We start from the raw sequence: 27,795 nt of genomic DNA, 5'->3' as shown, positions 1-27,795 counted from the left end.
CTCTGCTCTCTAATTAAATTTAAACACAGTAATTACAATGCCAGGTCACAGGACATGTTAACATTAGCTGTACCTTTTATTCACACTGAGCTTGGAAAAGCTGGTCTTAAATATTTTGCTGCCTATAAATGGAATGATGTTCAAAATTTACGAAGCTACATTCTCCGATTTCATTGGAACATTTTAAAAGGTTATTTTTGTTTATCTGCCACTTCCCTTGCACATGCTTTTCTTAATTTATGAACATGCATAATGTGTTTTTGTACAGCTAGGCCCATAATTTGTTGGACAAAGACAGTTTTTTGTAGTTTTGCCTCTACAAAACACTGTGGTGGTGAGTGTTTAGCACCACAGGGGATTTTAAATCAGTCATAACTGAAGTACAGACTTTCAGCTTTAATTCAAGGGGTTTAACAAAAGGTTTTACACTAACTGTTTAGGAGATACAGATATTAGATAAGTGAAGGAAGCCATCATTAGGCTGAAAACACAAAATAAACCTGTCAGAGAGATGGCAAAAAAACCCTTTATGACTGAATCATCAATCTGGTACATTCTGACCAGCTCAGCAACAGCAAAAGGCCTGAAAGACCACAACTAAAGTGGGTGGTCAGAGAGTTAAGAAAACTTAACATCTAACCAAGTCAAGAACACTCTAGGGGAGTATCATCATCAAGGTCTACAATCAGGTGACACCTTCATGAATGGAAATACAAAGGGTTTGCAACAACCACAGGTTACACTGGAGAACAAAACAGCCAGATTAGACTGGAAAACATGTAAAAGCCTGCAGTTATGAAAACATAATTTGACAGACATAGCAGGACAATAGCGCACGCACACACACACACACTTATATCAAGTTTCTCCAAACACCAGACCAGCACTGTATAGTACTTTTATTTATTCTCAGATAACAGGATAATGCTGCGATGATCGACGCATTACAGAGTAGAAATCTCTTACTGCTTACACAAAACTACAAAAACTCTTCATATAATTCAATGAAATGATAGCCTTTATCAATACTGGACAAATGCATACAATCTAAAGAAACACAGATACTCCTTCTTATGAACATCATCCAAACCCTACATAATTATAGCTCTTAACACAAAAAATAAGTAAAAAAAAAAAAATAAATCTCACAATTTCTAATTTCTGTTGAAGCAATAAATCTATTCAGTATGCTAAAAATGTGAACTGTGTGTAAGCAGCCATTCACAGTAACAATAATGGTTATAAGGGCGTTATAAGTTATACTAATAATATGCTGGAGTTCACATTTTATAAAAGATGATGGTTGAGTGGCAGAGGACACTGTTGCAACAAAGGGTTAAAGTTGAGACCACATTCATTACACAGTGGAATTTAACTCATGTGTAAAAAATATACATGCTATATGATATATGTACATATATTATAATAGAACACACTTTAAAATACAGCAATTTCCAGTTTTAAAAGGCATCAGTAAGCATTTCCCAACATAGAAGGATATTCAGGAAGAAAGCGCTCTAAGGTGAGCTCTCTCTAAAAGAAAATAAAAAAGTTAATCAGAGAACAGAAAAGAAATCCAGTGAAACAAAGGACATGAAAAGTAGATCAACTCAGTCTTCTGTCAGAGGTTTGCTCCCCACAAACGACAGAGAGAAATGTATTGATTGTCACGCTGTTTTATCAGAAGACACTTCAGTGTTTTAAAGGTTAGTTAAAACTTTTAAAAGGCTGATAAGGAGACAGAGGAGCGGCTCGTTAATCTAAGCACTCCTTCGTGGCTCCGGACTCTGGTGAGCAGGGACTGTCAGGATCCACATACGCTCAGAAAACCATCACTTTATCATGCTCCAGTTCTCTCAGTTCATCGGCATATGCACTTTTCTTGTTAGTAGGACATTATGTAGCATAATATCTGGGTTATAATAACATGAGGAGTAATAATAAAAGGAATAATTTATCCGATGGCTGGAATTTCTCTTTAACATAATAATAATAATAAAAAAAAAAGGGTCTGAAGGAATCCCCCCCCCCCAAAAAAAGAAAAAAAGAAAGTGAAGTGAAGTGAAGTGGAGCGGGGGGTGGGGTGGGGATTGTGTTTGTGTGTCTGTGTGTCAGGTGAGGTGATGTGCCCTATAGATTGCTGAAGAGTTCGTTTTTCTTGGTCCAGTCCATGGGCGGGGCTCTCTTGTTGGAGCGTTTCTGGTGGGCGAGCTCTTTGACCTGCTGCAGTGTCATGTTGAGAGCTGGGATGGCATCTGTGATTGCGCCCTGATGAAAGAAGAACAACGGTAAGAAAAAGAGACAAAAAAAATCCAACAAGAGCGAGCTGGACTCGGTTTTCTGTGAGGTACCTCAGGCGGGGTGTTTGCGGTTGGGGTTGTGAGCGAGGCATTGGAGGAGGCGTTGGATGGAGAGGGACTGACTGACAGCCTCGAGTCTCGCGCCGCTTCTTTTGCTGTTCTGCCATTCACCTGCAAACACAAACACCCCATGAGCATCACTGATGAATTTGCACATGTAGACTGTGCAGTGGGACAAATTCAAACTTTTTCCAGCATTCCTGTAGTACTAAACCTTACCACAAAGAGGCAGCATTGGATTTGAGTAATTTTTTTTCCTATTAAGAACAAGTGTACTTCATTCCAAGCTGCCTATGAATGACAAACAGGTTACATGTTTTTGAAGCCGCCTTTCAAACATAAAAAGTAAAAGAAAACAAATGCGCTTATAGGGAAAAAATGAGATGGACGGCAGGCTTTGGGGTCCCTTTTTACTGTTAAATGTGTTTGATTTAGTGACACAAATTAGATGAAAATATCTGGGGAAATGTCACCTAATATGCAAAAACCACCATGTTAAACTTTGTTGTGTAGCAGTGGTGATTGGTGAAATTTGAGAAACTCTTCCTGGTTTTCTTCCTGGTTAAAGCAGTCAATGTTCCCTCATTTTTCCAGCAGTGTCCAGCAGTTTTAATGAGCTGCCAAGGTTGCAGGCGAGGGAATTTACCTTCCTACAGCAAAACAGGAAACATTGGCTCTAAGACTGTAAAACCTGATTGCAGATAGTTTTTGATCTCCATCCCACTAAAAATGTCTTTCACCTCTGTGACGATTTCTCTATGACCTTTTGCTCTCGATGGCCCTCCCTCTCAGCTCTTTAACCTTTTGTTACGCAACAATATGTGGAACATGCATCTTCACCGCTGCGCATGCAGATCCTGACTAGCGGGAAGTCCGGGTCAGGCTTCATGTTGAGCGTTTGGACAAAAGCCCAAAGTGAAAGGCTGCCACATTAAACACAGTAGCTTCTTTTAGTTTGTGCTCTTCATCTGAGCCCAGCCATTATCTCAAAAGTCTAGGGTATTCACACGGGAACGAGACACTCTCGGTTACTTGAGAGGCCCTCAGACAGCATTCCTGTGACGCAACTACACACACAGTTGGTTGGAATATGATGGGATATGGAGTGGAGTTTCAAAGGAATAGTTTGATATTTTCTTAAATTTGCTGGAAGATTGAAGGCACTCTCATATCTGTCTAGTAAAAATGAAGGTCAAGCTGCCCCAGTCAAAGGTTGGCAGATCTGGTTTCCTTTATACAGAAGCCAGGTTAACAGTTTTCACATGCTGAATATTCATAAAACTCCCCTGTTGAAATTCCATTACGGCTTAAAGTCACGCATGATTAAGGGTGTGGGAGCGCTTGACATCACCTCAACTAACTCCAGGAACGAAACTGGACTTCTTGACAGTGTTTGTGGTGGGAGTGACTTTGAGCTTTATTAAATACAATCATCTGATGGCTTGCTGCGGTTATTTGTTCAAACAGCTTGTTTGATAAGTCTGTGCTCACATTTTGGTGAGTGAAATAATAGAAGTGTTTCCACACAGGAGGTGACCACAGACCACAGAAAGTCAGTGACTTCGAGCAACGACGGGTGACATAACCGCTGGGGAAGTGGGCGAATCTCAAGCTAAACTTTTGTCAGGACTGAAGTAACTACCAATGAGAGCACAGGATACTGCTGACTGGCATGTGAAAAGGAAGCAGATACATTAGAGGGGTACCTAGGTGCCATTTGCTTTCTATGTAGATGCCTCTTGTTTGTAGATTACTTCACACTAGCCAGCAAATATAGTGTCTGTGTGATGCACTCATTCACTCTGTGGATGCAGCAGCAGCTGATAACAGCACCCTCTGATCTGGCGACAAACTACAGTAACTTCCATGTTTCCTTCATTAGATTACGTGATGGTGTCACAACTAAAGTCAGTTTTAATGTTTAAATAAACCAAGTTGAAAGTTTCAGGCCTCAAATATGCAACTGTCACATTAGGAAAAAGAAAAAAATCAGTAGAACTGATTTTCTGCCAGCATTGCTGTCTTGTAGTAATTGCAACAACTATGTTGCATTTTGTTGTATTTTTGTGTTCTCATTATTGCGCTGTAGGTGAGAGCGCGAGCGCGCATCAAATGTGTGTGTGCACGCAGAGCCTGAAGCAGAAAAACTGGCTTCACAGAGAAAGTTCATAATCGAGCGTCATGATAACAGTTATCTCCGAGTGGGTTTTTAGATTGTGTCGAGCCGGCTTCCACAAAGAAAGCCCGTCTTCATAGCGCACCCCCTCAGATGAAACACTGCTTGACTTTGAGCTGGCCCCTGCTGCAGCAAGATGTTTCTCGGTTTAAAGCTTCCTGTAGCCTTTCTGTGTGGAGTCTGAATATTCTCCCCCTGCCTGAATGTTTCAATGGTGTGGATGTGAGATATAAGGCTTAAAGTTTGTAGACTAAAGAGCTGTGTGTCACAAAGACTAGACTTCCATTACATCTGTGCTTTGTGGCTCCTGCCCATTTTGCTCTCCACTAACAGAGGGAATAAAGATTTCTCATTATTTAAAATTATTACTCTAACTGGGTGTGTGCTCATTTGCCTCCTGCTGTGTCTCAATGGCATTACACCCAAATCCTGTAGCAGGATTTACGGGAAGCTGCTACGTTCGCTCAAAGTGTAGCTTTTAGCTTTAATTTATCAGATACGCACCCCACATTGGGTGGGGCACTTTTATCTATTGTATGATTTTTATTTTGTATATTTCTCTGTCAAACTTTTTCAAATAATTTCAAGTTAATGGAGTGCTGGCTGGGTGACTGGGTGGAGTTTTCTACAGGAATTACAGACACAATTACAGGAAAGTCTGATTAATAACTCATTTCAGCAGCGTATCAGTTCTCTCATGTGGCACACCAATCCAAAAACAAAAGCTGTATGTTGCTTTCACTGTTTGGCCTTGGCCTGCTGGGTTGTAGCAATGTGGTGCACCATTTGAGGAGCAACAGAGTATTTAAAGCAGTATTGTTGTTCTCCTCGCTGCCAGGAAGGAGAAGCTGCATCAGTGAAAAGGGAAGGGACTGCTGAAGGACGCTGACAAATCTTCATACAGTCCAAAAGGTCAAAGTTAAACCTTTAGTTTCGCTCCTCTACAGCAAAATGAGAGCACTACATACTTTTAAGCATTTCTGGTGCATCTTACCTTCTCTTCCATTCCTCCATTAATGATGGGCTCTGGCAGCGGACCTGTTAAAAAGAAAATAAAGCAACCATCACTCATGGACATCAGCTCTCAGGGTCCCCGCCTTGCTGGCCCTGACACTGTCCCGTCAGAGCAGGGAGCTCCACTCTGCTAGATCAATAGTCTTTCTAGAGCTCAACTTTCACCCCACTAACATCCACTCTAATCATCTATAAATCTATTTTCTGAGATGGTGCGCCTCCTTCTCTTCCTCTAATCCGTTAACAGGCCTTTTATCATTCAAAAAGCTGAAGTCAAACATTTTTCCCACGCTTTTTTTTTTTTTTTTTTTTGCCATAGAAATGCTCAAAGTACCATATAAGCACATTTTCCCACAAGCAAAATTCAACCCACATTCTGAGTTGGTAATTCTCGTCCCTTACCCTTACCTTCCATCCCTCTGATCCTCTGCATGGCCAAAAATTGCCTTTTTTTCCCCTTTGTAAAGCTTATTATTGTAGCTATCAGCTGCTCCTTCAGAGCTAATCTGAGATTTGAGACCTCAGGGCTTCGCGCTCTGTGTGTGTGTGTGTGTCTGTGTGTTTGCACTCTTGACTCTGAAAGGAGCCTCTCCAAGTCCTAATACAGCTCCAGCTCCAGGCTGAGAGGCCACTTGGAGTCAGCACCTTGGAAACCAAACAAAAGGTGCTGGCCAGCCGGGCTGCTGTGTGTGTATGTGTGTGTGTGTTGATGTGAAGAGTCGGTGTAGGCAGGTGCCCTCTGAGTGGGCAGCAGTGAAGTGAAGTGCAGGCAGTTACCTGGGAAACACCTCACTGGAATCTTTCCCCTGTAGAGCGTTATTATTTTAATCCTGCACTGAAACACTGCAGGGCTTAAGAGTCAGCAGGTCTGACTGCAAAGGTGGGAATAAAATAAGTATGATTATTTGAGCATTGTGCTACGGTTCAGATTTCTTCCATTTTTTGTTACTTTATGCTTTTACTCCATCATCATCCATCGTGTTACCAGCTATCTATTGCTTCTAAATTCAAATAAAATTACACGTGCATCACAGTTATGTCACATATACCAGCAACAGAGACCATTTTACTGCAAAATCAGCACATGTGTTCCAGATTTTTCTTTTTTTTTTTTTTACATTCTTACACTGATGCCTGATGTACTGAAAATCTTCATTTTGCCCCTAACAGCTCTTTCCTGGCTACAGAGGGCATCTCCTTCCCCCTGCATGCCACAGCTTTTGCCATGCCAACAGCTGCCGGCACCATGTTAATATGAGGAATCTCCTGTGCCAGAGTGGCACTCAGATGCTCCACCACAGTCATCCACACGTCCCACCCACGCAGAGGACCAGCTGCTTGCACTGTGGCGGGACCATCCTCAAACACAGACCCAAGTCACAGGCTATGCTAGGGCTCCCCCTGGGGGCTTGGGTGGGCAAACCCAGACCTGAAAAGGTTGGGAAGTCTTTTAGCAACACCTTAAAGAATTACAGGCATCTCTTGTGCCTCATCAGTAGATTGATTTATATTCATATACTGCTATGGCTCCTGTGATGAAGGACAAAAAAATGTTGACTTTTTTTGGGGGGTAAATATACCAGACCTGGGTCAAACTAGCCAGGTCTGGTATATTTAAGTTAAACTTTCATGAGACAGACCTCACCATTTAAACCCTCAGTGTTGTTAGCTCGGTGTGATGTTTCTGATCTGATGCATGTACGTCTGAAAGATGTGTTTCCCCTCAGGGCATTTACTTTAGGTGGGGGGGGGGGGCAGGAAGTAGGCTCAGTGTCTTTGTCTGTCTGTGATTCTTGGCAAAAGAATAAAGTCAGAAGGAAACGAGGGAAGAGAGAGAAAAGCGGGTTTTTAATGTGGCGTTCCTATTAAAGCAGCTCTTGGCTGGCACTGAACCTGCAGTGAAACATTAGGAGCTAATTGCACTCATTCGCTCCGTCCCTAACTTGTGCGTGAGTAACTTGTGCTGCCTCACAGTGACAATGAAATCATCCTCTCACCAGTCAGGTGCTCAGTGGTGGGGGCCACCCGGCACCTCTTGAAGAAGGTGTCTGTGTCGGGGTCCACCACCAGCAGCCGGGTCTCCTGACCGCCTGCTTTAATGGCAGCAACGACGTCTGAATGCGTCTTACCCTCCACCGACACATTGTTCACCTGAGGGGGGAAAAAAAGAAGAAAAGGATGAGGAGAAAAGATTATCTCAGAAGCTTTTTTAACCTTGCAGCTCAACTGGAAATCCTTCAAAGCGTAACAAAAAGTCCCTGTTGTTGCTTTTCGGGGCTGTCTGTCTTCATTCCCACACACAAGTGAACAAACGTTTTATCATTGTCAGGATTTTTTTTCGGAATATTATCGCTTTGTCTGCCAGAAACTCCAGGGCAGGAAATCCTGTGTCCACACACACACACACACACACACACACACACACACACACACACACACACGTGCACACTTTCAGAAACTTACAAAAGAATCTTCACAAAGTCGTCAATATCACACAAACCTTTCATTATCCGTCATATTTTTATCCTATTTGCTTCCTCGCTATTCGCCACTGTGACAACTGCACTCTAACTCTGGTCACTAAATGTCACGTGGTTCCCCCCAAAGACCAGCTGAGTGTTCTGGTGTAAAATCTCTGTGGGAAAGCATGTGAATAATGAAGGGTGTGTATGTGTGTGTGCGCGTTTAGGTCACAGGGTGGACCTGCACGTCAAAGCCAGTCCTACAGAGGAAGCTGGACAATAGCGGCCAATAACTGCAGTAACAATGGCTGTCCGCTCCTTACAAAGCCCCGCTCCTCAGTGGGTGGTGTGGCTGTCTGGGGGCCCTCTCAGGGACTGGAAGCCGCTCTCTAGACTCCAGCACAGACTCTGTAGTCCTTTTAATCCTTCTGTACTTTACTTTGTTATACATTCTGTTCACCTTCACAAGGAGTGTAAGAGGAGGCGTGCATCCTTCATGCCACCAGACAATATTTTACTCTGATGATTTTTTAAAGTAGTGCACTAAAAGAGTCGGTTCACTCTGAGCTGGTATTTTTTTTCCCTGCTTCTCATCATGTCGTAAACTTTCTGCATATATGCAGACAGAGAGACACGCCTTTACACTAATGAGGTAGGCTGACATCAGACCTGTTTAGAAGCTGATTATTTCAGCGTGAGGCTGTTACAGCTGAGCTCTCTGAAGGATTAAAGACTCCACACAGTGGCCGTTTGCTCGATTCATATTCCTCTAAACCCACAGTGAACTTTTGGAGAAGATAACACCTCTTCAGCTCTGACTGAAGTGTTCAAAACGCCTGAGGATGGAGGCATAAAAACTATGCACACGCCTTTTTACACCCCCACACATGCGCTGGTATTCAAAGAGGAATAATGTGCGGTGAGAATGTGTGTCCCTCATTCATAATTCCCAAGCAGAGTTTTAAATAATTTAGTGTGTACTTATTTTATCAGGCCTCCTTTTATTAATTCTTTTCTGAGCAGTGCATAAAGGTCTGCTTTTGTGCTTTTGGCAGGGTCCTTTGCTCTGATGATTTGCAGTTGATAGCCTCTGCAGCTTTTGTTTTCGATTCCAGCACCGAGACAATCAAATAACACATTTCGTTGTCAAGTTTTTAGACTTCATAAAATCGTGCCTCTTCTCTGCTTATGTCTGGTGCAAATAGATGATAAATAAGGGACTGTGGGAATCAGACTCATGCATGGGCGTGCTAACTTACACTGGTTGAGATTTAGAAAAGAGGGCCATGCTTAAGCACAGCTTTATAAATCAGACAAAAAAAAGGATCCATATGCACTTTTGTGCCGGAGTTTTATGCAGGATATGATGGATGTGGATTACTGAAAACTTTTCTAGATATAATTGATAGATGTGTGTGTGAGAATGCAAATGCCCAGTGTAGTCAGGAACAGACGTTAAATGCATACCGACTCTTTAGTACAAAGTCTGCATGACATTAGAATGCACCGATTTACACAAATGTTAAAACAATACAGGTAATAGTGCAGTGAATTCACACTAAGTGAGTGGTCACCCTCTGTCCTGCCACCCGCTTGAGGTTTAAAACAAACTGAGTTTTTGCTCCTCCTGCAGTGCTGCACGCATGAGAAACTATAGCTTTGGGCTATGTTTGATGAGATTCACCTGGCATTTTTGGGAGTCTGCATATGAAAGCAGCTTTAGTTTTTCAAGTTAACCAATTCCCTTAAAAGTTTGGTTATTTTCCATCCTGAATTGTACATTTGTTTTGACATACACTGTATAGACAAATACTGGGCGACACCTCTTAATCTTTGAATTCAGGTGTTTTCACTCTCATTGTCAAGTGGCATACAGTCCGCCTTTACAAACATTTGTGAAAGAATGGGCGGTTCTAAAGAGCTCACTGAATATGAGTGTGGTGCTGTAACAGGATGCCACCGCTGCAGCAAGTCCGTTTGTGAAATTTCCCTCCTTGATATTCCACAATCAGGTGTAAGGGGTATTATTGCAAAGCATTTCAGAAACACAGCAACTCAACCACGAAGTAGCAGGTGCTAAAGTCACCAACGCTCTGCTGACTCCATAACTGCAGAGCTCCAAACCTCCTCTGGTGTTAACATCAGCACAAAAACTGAGCGCCAGGAGCTTCATGGCACGGGTTTCCATGGCTGAGCAGCTCCTGTAGGTGTGATGTGTAGGTGACCCAGTACTTTTGTTCATATAGAGCATGTATTTGGCTTCTGTACAAAGATTGCAACAAATAAAACAAAAATTTTTTTTAAATGGTCAAATAACTTGAATTACTGGACAAACATGAACAAAGAAAGTAAAAAACTTTCTATCTCAAACCGAGCTTTAGGTGAGGCCTGATTACATGCGACACAATTATTCTCTATTTTTGTCCAAGTACAAAGAAAAAAAACACTGCAGGCTGTGTCGAGCGGAAGTATGGCAGACTAATCAGGATACAATGCAGGGATATTTTTAGGCAGCTTGAAAGGATTCTAATAAGCTGTTTCTCATAAATAATGAAGCACTTTGTAATGATTTGGCACCTTTTTCAAATATTTTCTGGACTAATAAAACTAGACAGATAATTTTTTTTTTTGGTCAGACCGGATAAATGCTTTATTTTAAGAATGCTTACTTCATCCACCATAGCGAATTACAGCCTGCATGGGCTCACAGTCTCACTTTACCTCTATTATCCTGTCCTTGGGCTGCAGGCCTGCCCTCTCTGCTGGAGAGTCTTCATCCACAGCTCTGATGTACTGTCCCGGCCGTCCCCGCTCGCTGTGCAGGTTGAAGCCATATCCGTTGGTGCCTCGCTGGATCACACAGAGACGTGGTCGCAGTTCAGCGTGCACCTCCTGGAAGAGACAACAGAAAAGAAGCGAGATGTAAAAAAATAAGTATGTGACATGCGTTGGGTACACACCAACATGTACCTAAACATACATAAAAATACCTCCACCATGGGTGTCTGTTCAGGAAGAACAAGAGGCACAAAGATTATGGAGAGCTCCAGTGAGTCGTTAACCATGAATATAGAGCCCAGGTTGAACATGCAGCTGGCTGCTGCATGCTGGTTTGTTGTCTACTGTGTTTTTGATAATCAAGAGTAAACTGGAACTGCTGTTTGAGCCCACGTGACTCCATCTGCTCAACAGGAAGGAAGGAGATCTCAGAGGCATGTGATTGGAGGTCTGCTGGAAAGGCTTTTTTCAAGAAAATGGAGAGAGCCAGGAGGGGTAGACGTGGAGGGCTCTAAGGAAGGGACTGGTTCCGGTGTGGTCCGCAGCCCAACTCATTTCAGGGTCTGCAGGACAATGGAAGCTGGGTGTTGACCTCTGACCGCCTCTCCCCTCTCCCTGTCCTGTCCAGTCCTGCTTCTGGGATGGCAGGAAGAGTTAGAGCCGTATTGTCATTCAGGAAAAAACTCGAGCTCGGTCCCAGAACCTCCCTTCCGCTGTATGGATGGAGCAGTTTCTTTATTTAGCAAAGGAGAACTTTAAAGGCTTTGTCATCAAAGAGGTCAAAACAGTGTAAGAAGTGACATACGGGAGCACTGGTCAGGATAATCTTTGTCACTGTGACCAAATCTGACCCGACACTCCCTCCACATCAGAGCGGCTGTGCGTCCCCGCCCTCGACCAACTGAACACACAAAGACAATGAGCCAGCTCTATAAATAAAATCAGGTATGTCGGTATGAATGACTCACTTTCTACAGAAAGTTCCTGCAGCAACCTTATTGATTATAATCACTTTTAAACACAACTGAACTGTGGACATTATAATAGCTGAGGCAGCCTGACTCAACAATAAAACTTGACAGCAGCACTGAGTGACTTCACTGTATTATGTAAGCCAATTATTCTGAGCATCCACCTCCGCCACCTCTCCATAAAGCACCTGAAAAATCTAATTTCCAGGTATAACAAATGGGAAATATGTACATGTTAAGAGATACATACATTCCTATTAAACCTTTAGGAAAACCCAGAAAGTGAATAAATGTAAATGATATACAAATAGGGGAATTAAAAAGTAAACTGTGTATACCAGCAGCTCCAAAACTGGGAACGTCACCTCCTAGAAATCATGTGCTTCGACAACAACGAACTGCCTGCACCGCACTCGTGTTTATCAGCACGGTGCTCACTTCAAGGACAGAGGCGACAGGTCTCGTGTTGAAATGCTTCATTTCTGCATAATCATACTGCTGTGTCTAGCTTGAAAGTACCATTTAAAATATTTGGGGAAATATTCTGTTTTCATTTCCGTCATAAAATTAGATAAGATGATTAACAGAATCTTGTACGCCTATAGGCTACAGGTGAGCCGTGTTTATGAACACGAAGAAAAATCAGGGCGAGAACACATTATTTCATGTTTAACTCATATAAAAACTTAAGTACAAAATATGTTGCCTGCAATCAGCCCAAAGCAAACAGAACATACATATCTGTCATTTTCTTTTCTCTTCATTAGTAAATGTTTTGTATACACCTTAAAAAAAAAGATAATGTTCACTCAAAAAATGCAAGAAACCATCCTCCACAGGATGTGCTTACACTAGGCAATCATGATACAGGATAGAACAACAAAAACAGGATACATCACACCGCACAGCGTCGCAGAAACAGTGTGATGTCTAAAATGTGAAGGCACTTCTGTGAACTGCGCTGTCTGTCCTCATCAGTGATGAAGGACTGGCCATCTTTGTCTCTTTCGAGAGTCCCCTGTGCAGCAGGAGTATGTGCTGAACACTACACGCTGCTGATCAAATGTGCTCCCCGATAAGAGCCCTACAGCAACACACTTTCATCACACTGTTAGCTGATTACACAAAAATAGTTCACATTTTTTTCTATCTTTATCTTCTAGCGTTACACCCAAAATAAAAGGCAAAGACAACCCTCCATTCAGGAGACCGTGTTTTATAGCCTTTATTTAGTTTGGTGGTTCGTTTAGCTGGAGTACATCTAAATTAGTGGCCTTCCCTCATTTGAAATCCTGAATAAGAGAATGCTCTGTGCTATTCGTCTGTGTGGTGGCGGCACAGTGAGGCTTTATCTGTATAAAAGGCTGATTAGAAGTCATCATCTACTGGATATAAGAGCAAAGAGTTTTCAGCCTGTGTGATCCACAGTCACTCAGTTCACCATTTTAACCCCCCCCAAAAGTAGGTGAAACATCCAGTGCCATCCAGAAACACTGGAGCATCAGACGGCCTGACGCTCATCGGGTGCTCCGGCTGACATGAAGAGTTCCTGCTTAGGGAAGAGAGGGCGAGAGAGTCTCTGGCAGGGACAACACAGGAGGTTTTGTGAGGAGTGGAGGGCCGAGGAATCTCCACGCGGGTCTGAAATCTGTGGAATCTGCTGAACACACACAAGCCAGGAGGGCAACTGAAGATGCCAAATGTGTGTGTGTGTGTGTGTGTGTGTGTGTGTGTGTGTGTGTGTGTGTGTGTGTGTGTGTGAGTGAGAGATTATGTTGCTGCTGTACATTGTTCATAATGCTTGTCATTAAGTTCTGGTACTGATAAACTCTGGTTATCATAGTTACTAAATGAGATGCAGATATGCTGGACCCATAAGACAGAACATTCATGGGATGATGTTTAAACTCCCGAGTCATACCACTCACAATCAGCTACAGGCCATATCTGCCAGCAAAGAGATATGCCGAATTCTTCTTTCTGTGCTGTGACACAAATTTTGTCTGTTTCAGACAGACTCTGTCTTGGCCTGAGGTCACCTTAGATTAAGAACAAATACTTTACTCAGTTTAGGGCACGTCCCAGGGCAATAATTACAACGAGCTACCAGAACTTTTTCTGTAATTTTATACTTTTCTTACAATTTAAGCCCAAAGAATTATGCTGACCTGTTTCTTTCACTTACTACAGCAGCATTTCTTTATCATAGAGTGCAGTTTCACTTCTAGTTCTTATATTATTAAATGTGTAGTTAAACTTCTTTACAATGACAGAATAGGAAGTTTCACTGGCACGGTCCACTTAAGCTCAGAGAGGTCCGTGTGTGGCCCACAGTGTAAAATGAGTCTGACATCCCTGTTCAAGCAGCATCCTCCAGGATGGGAAGATAAAGCTTGTGCAAAAGCAAAGTCAGTCCAAATACACTGAATACCCAATAACACAGCAGATATGTATGTTTCAGCTAAGTACAAAAAGCTTTTAGTACACAGCTTCAACATGACTTTTTAAAAAAAATGTTTTTTTAAAAAAATCTCCTGTTTATACTAAGGCTTAAAATTATGCGTTACTGGGGGCGTGACAGCTTTGACTGACAGGTGGCTGCTGACAGGGTATGGTTATACGCTCAGCTGGTGGATGGTGTTCCATCTTGTTCAGTCTCGGGCTGTCCTAAAGAGCCAGCAGGTCAGTTACTTCTCAAGTACATTTAGTTTTAAACCTGCTTTTTGCTGGCCAGAGTTAGCATCTCTGTTCATATCACAATAATTGTATCATTATTTCCCCTTTTGCATCCTGTGTATTGGGTTTTTGACTGTTCTTTGTGACTCTCTTATGTAATAAAAAAGTGAAATATGAATAATTACTGCTTGTTAATCACAAGTGACACAATAGGAGGATCCTGGGTTTGAATCCACTGGCCAGCTAGGGCCTTTCTGTGTGGACTTGGCATATTCTCCCTGTGCCTGTGCAGGTTCTCTCCGGGTACTCCGGCTTCCACCCCCAGAGTACATAGACATGCACATTAAGTTAAATGGTGAGTCTAAGTTGGATGTAGATGAATCTGAATGTTAATGTGAGAGGGAATGGTTGTCTGCCTCTTCTGATAGACTGGTACCCCGCCTCTCTCACCCTATGACAGCTGGATTCACTCCAGTTGCATCACAACCCTGAGTTAGATAAGCAGTTTGCTCACATGTCCAAACATGGCCACATCTGGCTTAAAACAAATTAAAAAAAAAAAAAGCTAGCAAGGGCAACGTGGTGGCTATGTCCATCTTTCATATACAGTCTTTGATTAAATCATCAAATGCTGCTTCCTCAGATTTTGCCTCGTCTAACGTGACACACGATACATCATTTCACCCATGAAAAAGGGCCTTTTGTCCAACAAAACAGTTTCATTTACACGTAATGTAACTTTGTCATTTTGTTTTGCCATCATAATATTTCTAACTGCCACACACTCCATTTGTGTATTGTCTAAACTGTTCCCTTTGGCACAAAAATGAACAGAAAAAACAAAACAGTTTCAACATGAAGGCACACTCTCCAAGTGACACACACTTTCCCTCTGAGGGAAGTGCTGAACAGGAACTGTTGACACATCTTTCCTCAGTATGCTTCCCCCTGTGCTGGCTTTACTTCTCAGCATGAGACAGAAATCAAGACACAAACATACTCAAGATGTGCCGCCATATGTGACGTTAATAAATGAAACCTGTCCACAAACCACTTGGATTAAAATGCCCAGAAGGGCAGATCTGACCTTCTCATAGATGACATTGATGGTGTGATCATACTGCTGGTGCACAATCAAGCGATGCAGTAACATGTTACTTCACACAATCCTGTAGTTATTAAACTATTTGTGGCTGCTGTTACTGAAACAGCATTAACACGGACTTAGTTAAGCAACACTGGCCAGTCCACACAAAGTGAAACCATTTTTTTTTTCAGTAGAAAGGCAGTTGCGTAATATTTGTTTGCATCTAGAGAGATCGCTATTGAAAAAAAAACCAAACTTCACAGCTGCTGCCTGCAGGTTTTCACTCTCATACACCTTCTTCCAGGCAGCTCCTGTGTGCACGGCAGCTTCTATCTCCACTGCACACACTTTGGCAACTAAAACGGAGCACTTGCTTTGAATACCAATCACTCCAAGACAATACCAGGTCCCATTTTAATATTCCTAAACCACACTCCTGAGTCACACGGCTGCCTCACAAAAAAAACACACTGCAACTGCTCCCTAATGAAGAAGCTTTTAAGATGCAGAGCGAACAGTTCCCCCATCCTGGCTTACGTGCCTCTCTTTAAGACTTGTTTCTAGCTTTCCTCAGGAAGCTGTGATAACCAAAAGATAAGATGTGATGGCAAAGTTCAACTTGCAGGCCTCTGACTAAACAACAAACAGCACTTAAAAAAAAATAAAAAAATTGCATGGAGGAGATGATGCTGAAAATGAAGCTCTCTTATCTCTAACCTAAGGTCACAGAGGTCTTAAAAAGCTTTTTTTCTGTTGGAAAAAAAGGACATTTTATATAGATGTAAAAGAAACTTAAACCAGCACGAGACAAGGGATGAAACTGCAAACTACCACAATAATCTTGTGTTTTATGCACTGAATCAAACATTATGTTTTACAGTGTGTAGTCAAAAAACACCCCAAAGTACTGGACAAACAGGAATGTTGGCCTGATGATGGCTCTGGAGTAAAAGTCAGTGGATTGTCAAAGTCATTACAGTTCAACCTGAAAGGGGGGTGGGGGTGGAAATCCATCCAATACTTGCCGAGATATTTCTGTCTAGCAAAAAGGCAGCAGGCCAAATGACAGGCACACACTGCCAACTACGGAGCCCTGAGATTCTATAATAGCTAAAATTGATTAAACATCAGCAGTCACTCAGAGTCCTCATTTTTGCCTTGGAGGTAACAGTACTTGAGTGACAAGCCAGATTGACTGATTTGGATCTTTTGAGAGACCCTCATGATAGCCATCCATCATGTTTATCACCTCCTTACTCAACCCCGAGAGCTCAGCATCTGCCTGCTGATACTGTTCGATGGAGGAGAGTTGCAGTCACAAGCACGGAAAGAGTAATGTGTGTGAGAGATGCCAGAGGCTGCAGCTCTGCCACTCAGTTACTTCATATTTTCCCAGCACTTGGCCAGTGGTTTGATGTCTAACTACAGGCCTCAATAAACAAGCACACATTCAGGACATCTATTACTGTATGCTTGTGTCATTCCTGCACAACTCGACTACTCCTTTTGTTTCGCATACTCAGGAAAATAAAAAGGCCGCATGCTGAAATTTCCTGTTACATAAAACTGTTCTTCTCCCCAAGCAGCTGCTTTCGACTGTCAAAGACATCCAATAAAACTCAAGTCCTGCAAATCGTCAACTGCAACCTGTCACACTCAGCTGGGCTCTGAATGCAGATGTCATCTAAAGCAGTCCCACTTTCATCTTTCGTTTTGCTGATTACTTCATTCCCCCCGTCGTTCTCGCAAGAGAGGGCAGCGCTCCCATGAGTTGGGCCTCTTTGATCAGCATAAAGAATACGCACTAAAACGACACACTGCCAGGCACCGTGGGTACTCAGTGACACGACAAACTGCTGACCTCCCGGTCCTTGTGATTGTCATGTGTAGTTTCTGATGGAGATTAACAGCCTCAAGGGCAGACTCAATAAATGTTTGATGCAAACCTGGTTCCTTTTTAACCACAGCATAAGTTTTGTCCTCTTGAGTGTATGGAGCACACCACTCTCTCAAGCACGATGGGGGTGTTGGGTTTCAAGCTGGACCATTAAACCAGCTGCGAGGCAAGCGGAGAGCTGAACAAAGCACCCTACTGTCCCCCCCCTCTTCCATTTGAGGATGGGACAAACTGGCCCTACAAAAGATACCAAAGAAAGGTTTTACAGAGGGTTCTCGTTACAATGAACTCTTTAGGGGGAAGGCCTGAAAACAGAACGGTAATGTCAGTCAACACAGCAGGGGTACACACACTGATAAAGTGAAGGCTCGGCCCCGGGTTAAGATGTTTGACAATGGCGCTATCAGGGTCTGCTTTTGCTCAAGAGGTTTTTGTTTCCCATCTACCTACCCTTCAATCTTCGTTTTTTAAACTCATGATAGCATCAGATCCACCTGATGGTTTCATTCCATCACAAATCAGCAAGTTTTTATCTCCTCAGTCAGTCTACCTGTCCTTGACGCTCCACCCCTGTGGACCTGAGCACTGCGTGAGCCCAAAAGCCTCAGGCACAACTCTCACCTCCCACATACAAATATGCATACATGCACAGCAATTAATGTATGTGATGTAATGTTATGAAAATTCATTAACAGGAAGAGAAAATATAGAAAATAAAAGAAGTCAGGCTTTGCTTCTCATTAAGTAGAACATGCAGAAGTGAGCAGGAGTCCTATCATGATTTAAAAAAAATAAATAAATCACCCCATATTATATTTTGAGTACAGCCTGTTAGAGGCAATAATTTGAACTACATTATCTCATTATGTATTCAGTGAGTTATACTTTTGTATTTGAGAATGTACAGTACTGTGCAAAATTCCTGAGCAACCCCTAATTTCCTTATATTTTACTAGGACAATGGTGCAGCGATTTATTGAAGCATGTGCAAACAAAGCGTGTTTGAAAGTCAATATTTGGTGTGACCACTTTTATTCTTTAACTCAGCCTGAACTCTCTGAGGCAGCTTTCTTGTCAGCTCTTTAAGTAGTCTTCAGGAATAGTTCTCCAGGCTTCTTGAAGGACATTCAAAGCTCTTTGGATGTTGGCTGCCTTTTGTTCTGTTCTCTGTCAAGAGAACACTGCGTCAATAATGCTGAGGTCCAGGCTCAAGGAGGCCAATCCATGACTGATAGTGCTCCATTGTGTCTTTTTCTATCCAGGTATGCTTTTACTGTATTGGCAGTGTGTTTGGAATCATTGTCATGCTGAAAAATGAAGCCATTACCAATCAGAAGTTTTCCAGATGGTATTGTATGGTGGAACAAATTCTGATGGTACTTTTCTGCATTCATAATTCCATCAATTTTGACAAGATCTCCAACACCACTGGCTGAAATGCAGCACCAAACCATGACAGAGCCTCCACCGTGTTTTACAGATGGCTGCAGACACTCACTTTTGGACCTCTCAGGTACAAAGACTGGACTGAAAAAAGCAGCCAGTGTCCAAAAAACTAAACAAATGAGGGTTAGTTCAAGACTTTTGCACAATACTTCAGCTAAAACTCATTCTCTGATGGTTTCTGCCTAATAAAATGATTTTACAGTTTTATCATCTAGACTAGCTGCACCTAGCTCTGAGTAAACTGTGTAGGTGGAAGGAAATAATGATGACATTAACAGGGCCAAGAGATTAAGTGTTACCACTCAAAGCATGCCAAAGGGGCTGTGCTGCATTATTAAAGCCATACTTAAAGTTTTTTCCCCCATGATGGATTCTCCTTGTGTGACAAGTAAATGTAAGCAAACCATAAAATTAGCCCAGGAAGGGCTGTCTCTCTTCAGAGCTGAACACGAAATCTCTTTTGTATGTTTGTCATGTGTGCTACCCACAGAAATAAAAAAAACACTACCATCATCATCACAAGCAACCAAAATTGAGGAAAGAGGACCCAGTGCATTAGAAACTGCTGAAGTTTCATTATCAGTTGGTTGGCTTTTTAAGTTAGAGGGTTTTTTTTTCTGAGAAACTGGTCAGCCTAAAATGTCAAAAATGTTAAGAAAAATTGCAGTTAGCCTCTTAAGTGGACCTCGTCAGGTATGTTATTTTGTCTGAGTGACAATCCAAACTTCTCATCAAGATATATTTACGATTTTATTTAATAAAACCACAGTGTAAGAAGGGCTGTGGACAGTGAGGGGGGCGGGAGCATCTATTTCAGGGTGCACAACGACTCATTTCCCCCTCCACCCCTGGCAGGGCGCGGCGCCCCGGCTCATTGTCCGGCCGGGGTGGTGAACCTTCAGCAGAATGGAGAGTGAAATGGAATGTGACATTGTAGAGTCGCCATCCAGTATCCCACGGGACCCAATCACCAGGCAGCGACCACGCCACCCACACACCCACACAGTTAGGGTTCAGGTTCCACCCCTGACCTGGGCCACGGCGGCCTTGGCTGTGGGGACAGTGGTACTGTTGTTTGGCTGGTGTCACAAAGGTTTCAGTGAAACGGAGCACTGTTAATTGCATGATACACTGACGCCATTGATTATTTATTACCACCACGATCAATACAACAATGCACTGCTGGTACAGCTTCACTGCAGACATTTACACCGGAGCGCTCCTTGACAGTTTATCCTTTTACCAGTTTATGGCTCACTGACATTTAAGCAATGGCGTTTGTGAACACGTGTTGGCATTAAAAAAGCTAATGCTCATTTCTCCTCATGACCTAAGGGTTCAAAACAAAACTATGGCAATTTCCCGGGTTGAAGAGCACTGGCAGACCTTCATTGAACGCCCTCCCATCGCTGCTCTCTACCCTCATTTCCTGTCCTCGGGCTGCTGTTTGCTTTCCTCGTCTCGCTCTTAAACTGATATTACAACAAAGTGCAATGTGATTGCCTTGCAAAACATTCCTGATGCTTTTGTCATCTTGAGTAACATTATGTGATAAAACACTTTTAGTTTCATGTGATTCCCACCCATAAGTTACACAAAAACAGCAAATACTTAAAGTGTACTCAGCACAAGTGTCTAGCAGCGGTTACTAAAACACTAACTGGATCCATATTACCAGAGAATCAGGCCACTGGCTGCAACTGGAACTGTATCAGCTATTTTGGTTATTCACTTTAACTTTAATTGATTTGACATTATAAATGTGTCTAGTGCAATCAACCAAGAGATAAATACCAAAGTGCCAAAAATTACAGTTTCATGGATGGCCACTCAAGGTTGGCTCCAAAACAGAGTCACAAAAATACAGAAGAAAAAGTCTTTTATCTGTCCCATATCTAACAAACAAAGGGCAGAAAAGGGTGAGTCCCAAACCTTCTCACACAGGCATATAAAAGCCAGTACATGCAACACACATTAGAGCACCCACACAGAACAAACAGACAGGCAGGACATGCCCGAGCGTACGAGCGACAGCGTGCGACCGGTCAGAATGAATCATGGAGAATATCTGATCCTGTGAGACAAACACAATGACACACAATTCATTGGCCAAACACTTGAACAATACCTGGCTTTGTCACAATGATAACCAGAGTGGCAAACGTACAAATTATCAGCTGGACGTACTGTTTACTGAGAACCGTAACTCAGTGTCCATTCCTGGAAGAATCCTATCCACCTAGGGTGCATTAGCACTCATAATGCTGCATGTATATGCCCTTTTCACTGGAAAGCAATGGTGAGATTGGTTCCCCATTGTTTAGGGCACAGTTTACTCTGCAATGAGAGTGTTCTTGCAGGCCACGGGGGTGGAAAGAGGATCAAGATGACGACGTGGTAGAATCTTTCACTGACAACAATGACAGGAAACCAGCACAGGCCAAGACTCCCCTAGACGCCCGCAAGCAGCCAGAAGCACCCCCCCCCCCCCCCCCCCCCCACCCTAACTATGCTGGCTCAAGGAGTGGGTGTAGTTGTGGCCATTTCAGCCTCGAATGCATGACTAACGATGCATATACTAACGATCACTGCGAGCTGGCTACTTATCTATTAAGAGAAAGTTTATAAAAATTTATCCTGCAGCTGCCTCTGAAGTGATTACATCAGATGTCAATGAATGACAACAAAGCAGAGACAAATCATGAAAACTTTAGCTGAAGTTCAGCCACTGTGGGAAGCAAGATTTCATGTCTTTACCATGTGAGGCAAAAACCAACTTGACCATCTAAGTGAGGCTATTGAAAAGACAATTAACAACACCTATGTAATCCAGCACTGCAAGCCATACTGTGGACAGCATGCAAATATAGACTCGATCCTCCCACACAACAGTTTTTGAGGATGATTTGCTTAGAGAAAGCATGTTATCCTGCAGAGTTCAAGAATTGTGCTTTCTATGTACAGCCTGCAAAAAAAGAAAAAAAAAAGGAAATAGCCACGTATGTTCGGGAAAGGTCTTGAGGTCTTTAATAAGCAGGTTTTATATGAAAGTGTAGATTAGAGGAGAGAGAAGTGGCAAACAGCTGGCACATCAACATATGAGTCTCTTTCTTGGCTCAATTTAGGCCTCCACAGTTTGTGTGGTTTTTGTCGGCTGTACTTACACACACACACACACCCCTCGGGGACACTTTCCTCTGTACACAATCTTAACTAGATGCAGTCAATTACATCTGACACCAGCAGCTCTGCCTCTCCCTTTAATTAGTGTTTAAAGTCAGGCTTAAGCAAGCAGCAAGCAGTCAAGTCCTCAAAACTTCCCCCTTTGACGCTTTCTCGCTGCAACCCGAAGCAAACAGACTTCATCTTAAAACACATTATGGAAAAAAAAGAAGAAAGACCAGCACATCTTCCCACAGCCTGAGATTGTATTCCAAAGACTTGAAAAACAACTAAGAACATTAAATTATCAAAATACAGCAGGTGCCAATAATTTTTGTGTTGACTGAGCAAATTACTGGCTTATTGTTTCAGTTCCAGTTTTGATGGGATGTTATACAACCACCTCAAATCGCTCAAACAATCGAGGTGGTTCACAAATACATTCTCATCCCCGCAAGTCTTGCACCATGAGCTCAGACAAGTGTGTACTGGACACACTTCACTGACCTCCACAACAGCAGGGTAAAAATTTTACAGCCTGGTAAACAAGACGACGACCTTTGGAACCGCTGATGTGTTTTTGTGTGTTTTGTTCCACGCTGACGACAGCGGCCGGGCCGATCACTTCGACCTTCATCTCCACTCATCCAGTTTTTTCGCACCTCGCTTTCTCACTCTCGCCTACCTCCATCCTCGCACATACACACACAAACGCACAAACTGCACAAACACACAAACACAGGCGCCATCAGTGTAACCATGGAACCGAGGCTCCCCAGCTTCCGGGGAGGGCCTTGCTCTTCGAACCCTCTTTGTGTCGCTTCGGAGACAAAGACAGACAGGCCGTGTCCGTGTGGCTGCTAAACCAATGCTGTATTTTTGAAGGCTGTATGTGTGTGTGTGTGTGGTGTGTGTGTGTGTGTGGTTTGGCAATGGGGCTTGGGACAGGAATGCCGGACAGGATGTAGGAAGAAAATTCCAGAAACAGTAAAGTCAGTAAAGTCAATGCCAAACACACCCTGAGGTGCCTGTGAATGCAACATAGAAACAAGCAGATTTTAAACAGCATCCCTGGAGTCCAATTTACACACTCACACACTCTACTGTGTCCCCAAATTGGTTCCTCAGCCTGTGGTTTGTGCCTTTACACAAAACAGAAATTCCCAGTTACGCTCCCTACTCACTGCATATTCTCCGTATGTTAAACTCTGGGAGACAGCTGGAATAAAAAATCCAAGGGGTGAGAATGAATTTGTTAGGAGTGCTGTCGTTTGTTTATCACTGGATTGCGTGCCAGCGTGCACTGCACTGCCACAGCTCCATTAGGCCATCTGTGGAGACTATTGAGAGTAAACACAGGAACAATCGCTGTATATTCCTAGGACAAACAACATAACTGAGCAGTGCTCAAGTGCTGTGCACAAGCGTGGGCTGTTGCTATTTTCATGCGAGGGGAAAAAAAAGATTCTTAAATAAATACCAGAAACATGATTCCAGACAGTCCTGCACGCTCTGGATATGTTGATGCTGTTATTATACTGTAAGTATGAGAGAGAGAGAAAACATGTAATGTGACAAATGTCAGACTGCGTCAGCTGAGCATCAATGTCACATTTTGAGATGAATAATTTCATTGTTTCATCAAGAGAAGCAATCACCCCGTGCTTCTTGGATGTGAGCACTTTCTTTCTTTTGTGCTGTTTCTCTTTGAGTTTAGGCAGCTGACTGAACGAGTCAAGCTGAACTGGATCTCTGGTGACAGGATTTTTACTCATTTACAGAAAAACATTAGCTAACAGATCTGGTTACATATTTTCTCCTGGTCTGCAGTGCTGTTAATCAGTCTGGACTGATTGGTGTGGCTGTAGAGCTGCGTACCTTATCTTGAGTATAGTGGAAAAACCTGGTTGCTCAAACTATTTTCTTTCTGTAAAACACTCAACAGCAACAACAACAACAACAACAGGAACAATCTGACATTGATCCATCTGATTAAAACATCTACAGACTAATTCAAAGTTAACTTTTATAGGAAAACCTTGCATAAGACTGTTCCTGATACTGGTGAATGTTTTATTTTTGTACTGCTTCACCTAAGTGCAGCATTTGATACAGCAGAGCATAAAATTTAGAGTGTGAGGCTGCAGCACTGGGATGCAGTGATTTAGGTTATATATAATCAATCAAACATGCTTTGCTTCTATAGGTGACTGTGGAGGCCCTCAGGGTTCTGTAGTGGCAACTATCCTTTTGTTGCTATATATGCTACCTCTTGGCCACATTATACGGACAAATAACAGTTTGTTACACTGCTATGCCGATGACAAACCGCTCTATCTACCAGTCAAATCCACAGACCTCTCCAATCTTACCAAGTGTCTAATCAACACCATGAAATATATATATATATATATATATATATATATATATATATATATATATATATATATATATATATATATATATATATATATATAAATTTTATTTAAATTAAACTCAAATGAAACATAAATTCTCACCATTGGTCTAGACAAGCTGCATCCAAGCATGAAGTCCTCCCTTGGTCCTTTATCTTGGTGTACTATTATTATTAAAAAAAAATTTTTTAAATGTAAACAAGGTCACCCAGTCCTGCTACTACCACCTGAGGAATATCTGGAGATGATCAATGCTGCATTTTTTCACAGTTGGGCTATCATTCACACTTTATTTCCTCTCATTTAGATTATTGTACTGCTATTTTTAACAGGTATCAATCAGAAATTAATAGACTTTTTCTTACATTTTTTTACATTTTTCAAAATGTAGCAGCAGGGCTTATTACAACATCAGTTTTGATGACTCTACACTGGCTGTCCAGTACTTTTAGAACTGACTTTAATATTTTCCTTTTTTCTTTTAAAGCCCACGCCAAAATGACCTTATTTCATTTTGGAGTGATTCGCCTCTTAATACCATCTTTCAACACCCATGAAGGAAAATGAGGGCATCCTCTCTCATTAAATTGTAAATTAAAACATCTTCCAGTTAATCAGCACTTTATTCTTGACTTCAGCTTCAGAAGGTCATTATAAATAACCACTGAGCAATAGCACATGCTTGCTTTTGGCTTAACTCGTATTATATTAAAGAAAAAGGAAAGCTTAGCAGGTCCTCCAGTCTCTTTGTGATAGCTGCTGGCTGTGCATATTGTGACCCTTCTTTCCACCCACAGTTAAGTACGGAGGATGAGCACCACACACAGACACAAACAGCCTCAGGGATAAACTCCGAGATACTGCAGAGAGGGACACAGATGTTCCAGACTGCAGAGACCCTCGTCCTCTTGAGTGCTTACACTTGAGTAACACCAAGTGGCTGACACAGAGTGAGAATGTGCCCATAACTTTTAAACAGAAAAAGATCAAAGGTTAAAAGAAGAAAATAAATAAATCACTTAGTGGATTCATTTTCTGCAATTAAAAAAAAAAGGCACCAAACTATTTCCTGATGTTTGTTGTGGATGGCTCACAAATGTAAGTTATTTGTTTTTTTGTTTTTTTGATTTTTTTTTTACTTTTTGTAGGAAACAATACCTAGGTAAAGGAGGCAGCTTTAATGAAATTATCAGCATTAATATTATAAGTGACTTAAGTGGTATAGGCATAGATTCTGGGTGAGGATGTTGGGAATAATGGCCCCCAATAAAAACACAGAAAGAGGGGGCTTTTTTCTTTGGAAAAGTTATGGGAAAAAAGTTGATCTGTGGGAGAATAAATGAAAACAGGACAGAAAGAAGGAAAGCCTCACAGTCTGAAGTGCCCAATTTTGTGTTTAAACATTGGTGCACAATTTACCAGAAAGGCAGGAATTTAACTGTTTGATGTGAAGAGAGTTGGAGGAGATCTGAAAAATGAAGGCTGACACTTCTCACCTGCAAATAACTCTGACTCACCTTCTCGGAGCTGATGCTCAGCTTCTTCTCCACGTGTCCGTGGATTTCTCCGTTACTCTCTGGTACAGGCGTGACTCTCTGGGTGTCTCCTCAGGCGTCTCCTCGGTTGTCTCCTCAGGTGTCTCTTCCTGCTTCACCACCTCCTCCTCCTCCTCCTCCTCCACTCGCGGCTCATCTCCGTTTTCTGTCCCGTTCATTTCTCCATCCTCCTCCTCCTCCTTTTCCTCCAACACTACCACCACCTCCTCCTCTTCCTCCTTCTTCTTCTCCTCCTCCTCCTCCTCCACACCACCACCTCGTCCTCCTCCTCCACCACCACCTCGTCCTCCTCCTCCTTTTCCTCCTCGTCGAAGGGTAGCGGGACCCCGTCGGTAACAAACGCTTTCAGGCACTTCAAGTTGTGTTTCTTCAGCAGCTGCTCCGTGTCCGGGTCCACCACTATGAGCTCCAACCGGCCCATAGTGGCTCGTATCCGGGACACGACTTGCTGGTGGCTCTCGTTCTCCACGTCCTCCCCGTTCACGTATACTAGCCGATCTCCGGCGCGGAGCCCCGAGGTTTCGGCAGGGCTGTCGGGCTCCACTAACCGGATGAACTGTCCCGTCTTACCTTTCTCTCTCCGTGGAGGTGAAACCCGTAGCCGTTGTCCCCTTTTCCCAGCGTGCACAGCCGGGGGCGCAGATACTGGCTTTGTTGCTCGCATGTTCGGCTTTACCTCGCATTCACGCTGCTGCCGCTCAACCTGTTTGCTCGTTCACTGTGGAAATGACTAGAAAGCCTCCCCAGGATGCTGCTGAGGAAGATTATGTGTAAATGAGAGGAACCCTTTTAAAAAAACAACACCCCACCCCTGCCCTGCTGAGGAGATCAGTCCGTGGGAAACGTTGCTGCTGCTGTGTGTTTGTTTTTCTAATGTGGTCTTTTGCACCTGAGGTAGTCTAAATCCCGAGCGTGGCTCCCGCTCCTGTGCGCACTGGAGGTCCTGACCCGGGGACTGGGCTGAGGCCGATTAAAATCACTCAGCAGACGCTCCTTTTCAGTGTTGCTACAAAAAGTGGAAAAGCCACTCAGGAAGAGGGAGGCGCGTTCACTGAACGGCCCAGCTGGCAGCTTCATGCAAAGTAGAGGCCAGTGGAGGAGCAAACACAAACCGAGGCTGTTCAGGAAGAATATATAATGAAGCATAATAATAAACAAAACAAAAAAAAAAATTGAGAAAACTAGTGTTGATTTTTCTCCCAAAATACACAGAATAATCCTGGAGATTTTGAAATGAATTCATATTTTTTCCCATAGTTTTTATTTTTTTTTAACCTTTCTTACTGACATCTGAATCACAGTTAAAACATTTGGTTGGTATTATCATATTTATTTCTCCAGCTGCTGTAACCTGCTAACAGAACTCATTCCACTAATAGCTGCATTAAATATATACAGTATACAACTGTTATTAGTGATTGGGTGTTGATAGTAACTAAGCAATACCTAGTTATGATTTTCCGCTTTGCCAGGACAGATTTAAAAGTGCGCTTGCTATGCTTTGGCAAAGACTCAGATAATTAAAGTCTGCATATGTGCAATTGATTTTCAGCAAAGATTGGCCTTAATACTCAGTTTCAGATACTTTTCCTGCTTTTGTCTCTGTATGATGGTCAAAGAGAGTGAATGTACTTAATGCGATGATCTCATGCACACAGGTTGAGCACAGAAGCCCCACCCACTTGCTGGCCAAATCTTCTGTTTGCCCAGGGCCGCCAATCAAAAATAAAGTTAAATCATACAAAAGTACCCTAGTGCAGTCGAGCCCCCCCCCCCCCCCCCCCCCAATAAAA

At 42.7% G+C, this 27,795-nt stretch overlaps 1 protein-coding gene across 1 annotated transcript; it reads right to left on the bottom strand.

Moving 5' to 3' along the window:
- Nucleotides 1–884: 884 nt before the first annotated feature.
- nherf1b (NHERF family PDZ scaffold protein 1b) lies at nt 885–27,079 on the bottom strand. The gene is given in 10 exon segments (XM_030735621.1): nt 885–2,268; nt 2,352–2,471; nt 5,531–5,574; nt 7,548–7,701; nt 10,734–10,904; nt 25,964–26,037; nt 26,040–26,244; nt 26,283–26,579; nt 26,582–26,651; nt 26,892–27,079. Coding segments are annotated over 10 exon segments (1,461 nt in total). The 3' UTR covers nt 885–2,130.
- Nucleotides 27,080–27,795: the final 716 nt, after the last annotated feature.

Source organism: Archocentrus centrarchus, chromosome 8 (assembly GCF_007364275.1).
Source record: "Archocentrus centrarchus isolate MPI-CPG fArcCen1 chromosome 8, fArcCen1, whole genome shotgun sequence".
Classification (NCBI taxonomy): Eukaryota; Metazoa; Chordata; class Actinopteri; order Cichliformes; family Cichlidae; genus Archocentrus; species Archocentrus centrarchus.
Note: the sequence above shows the minus strand (reverse complement) of the source record. Positions and strands in the feature narration are given on the sequence as shown.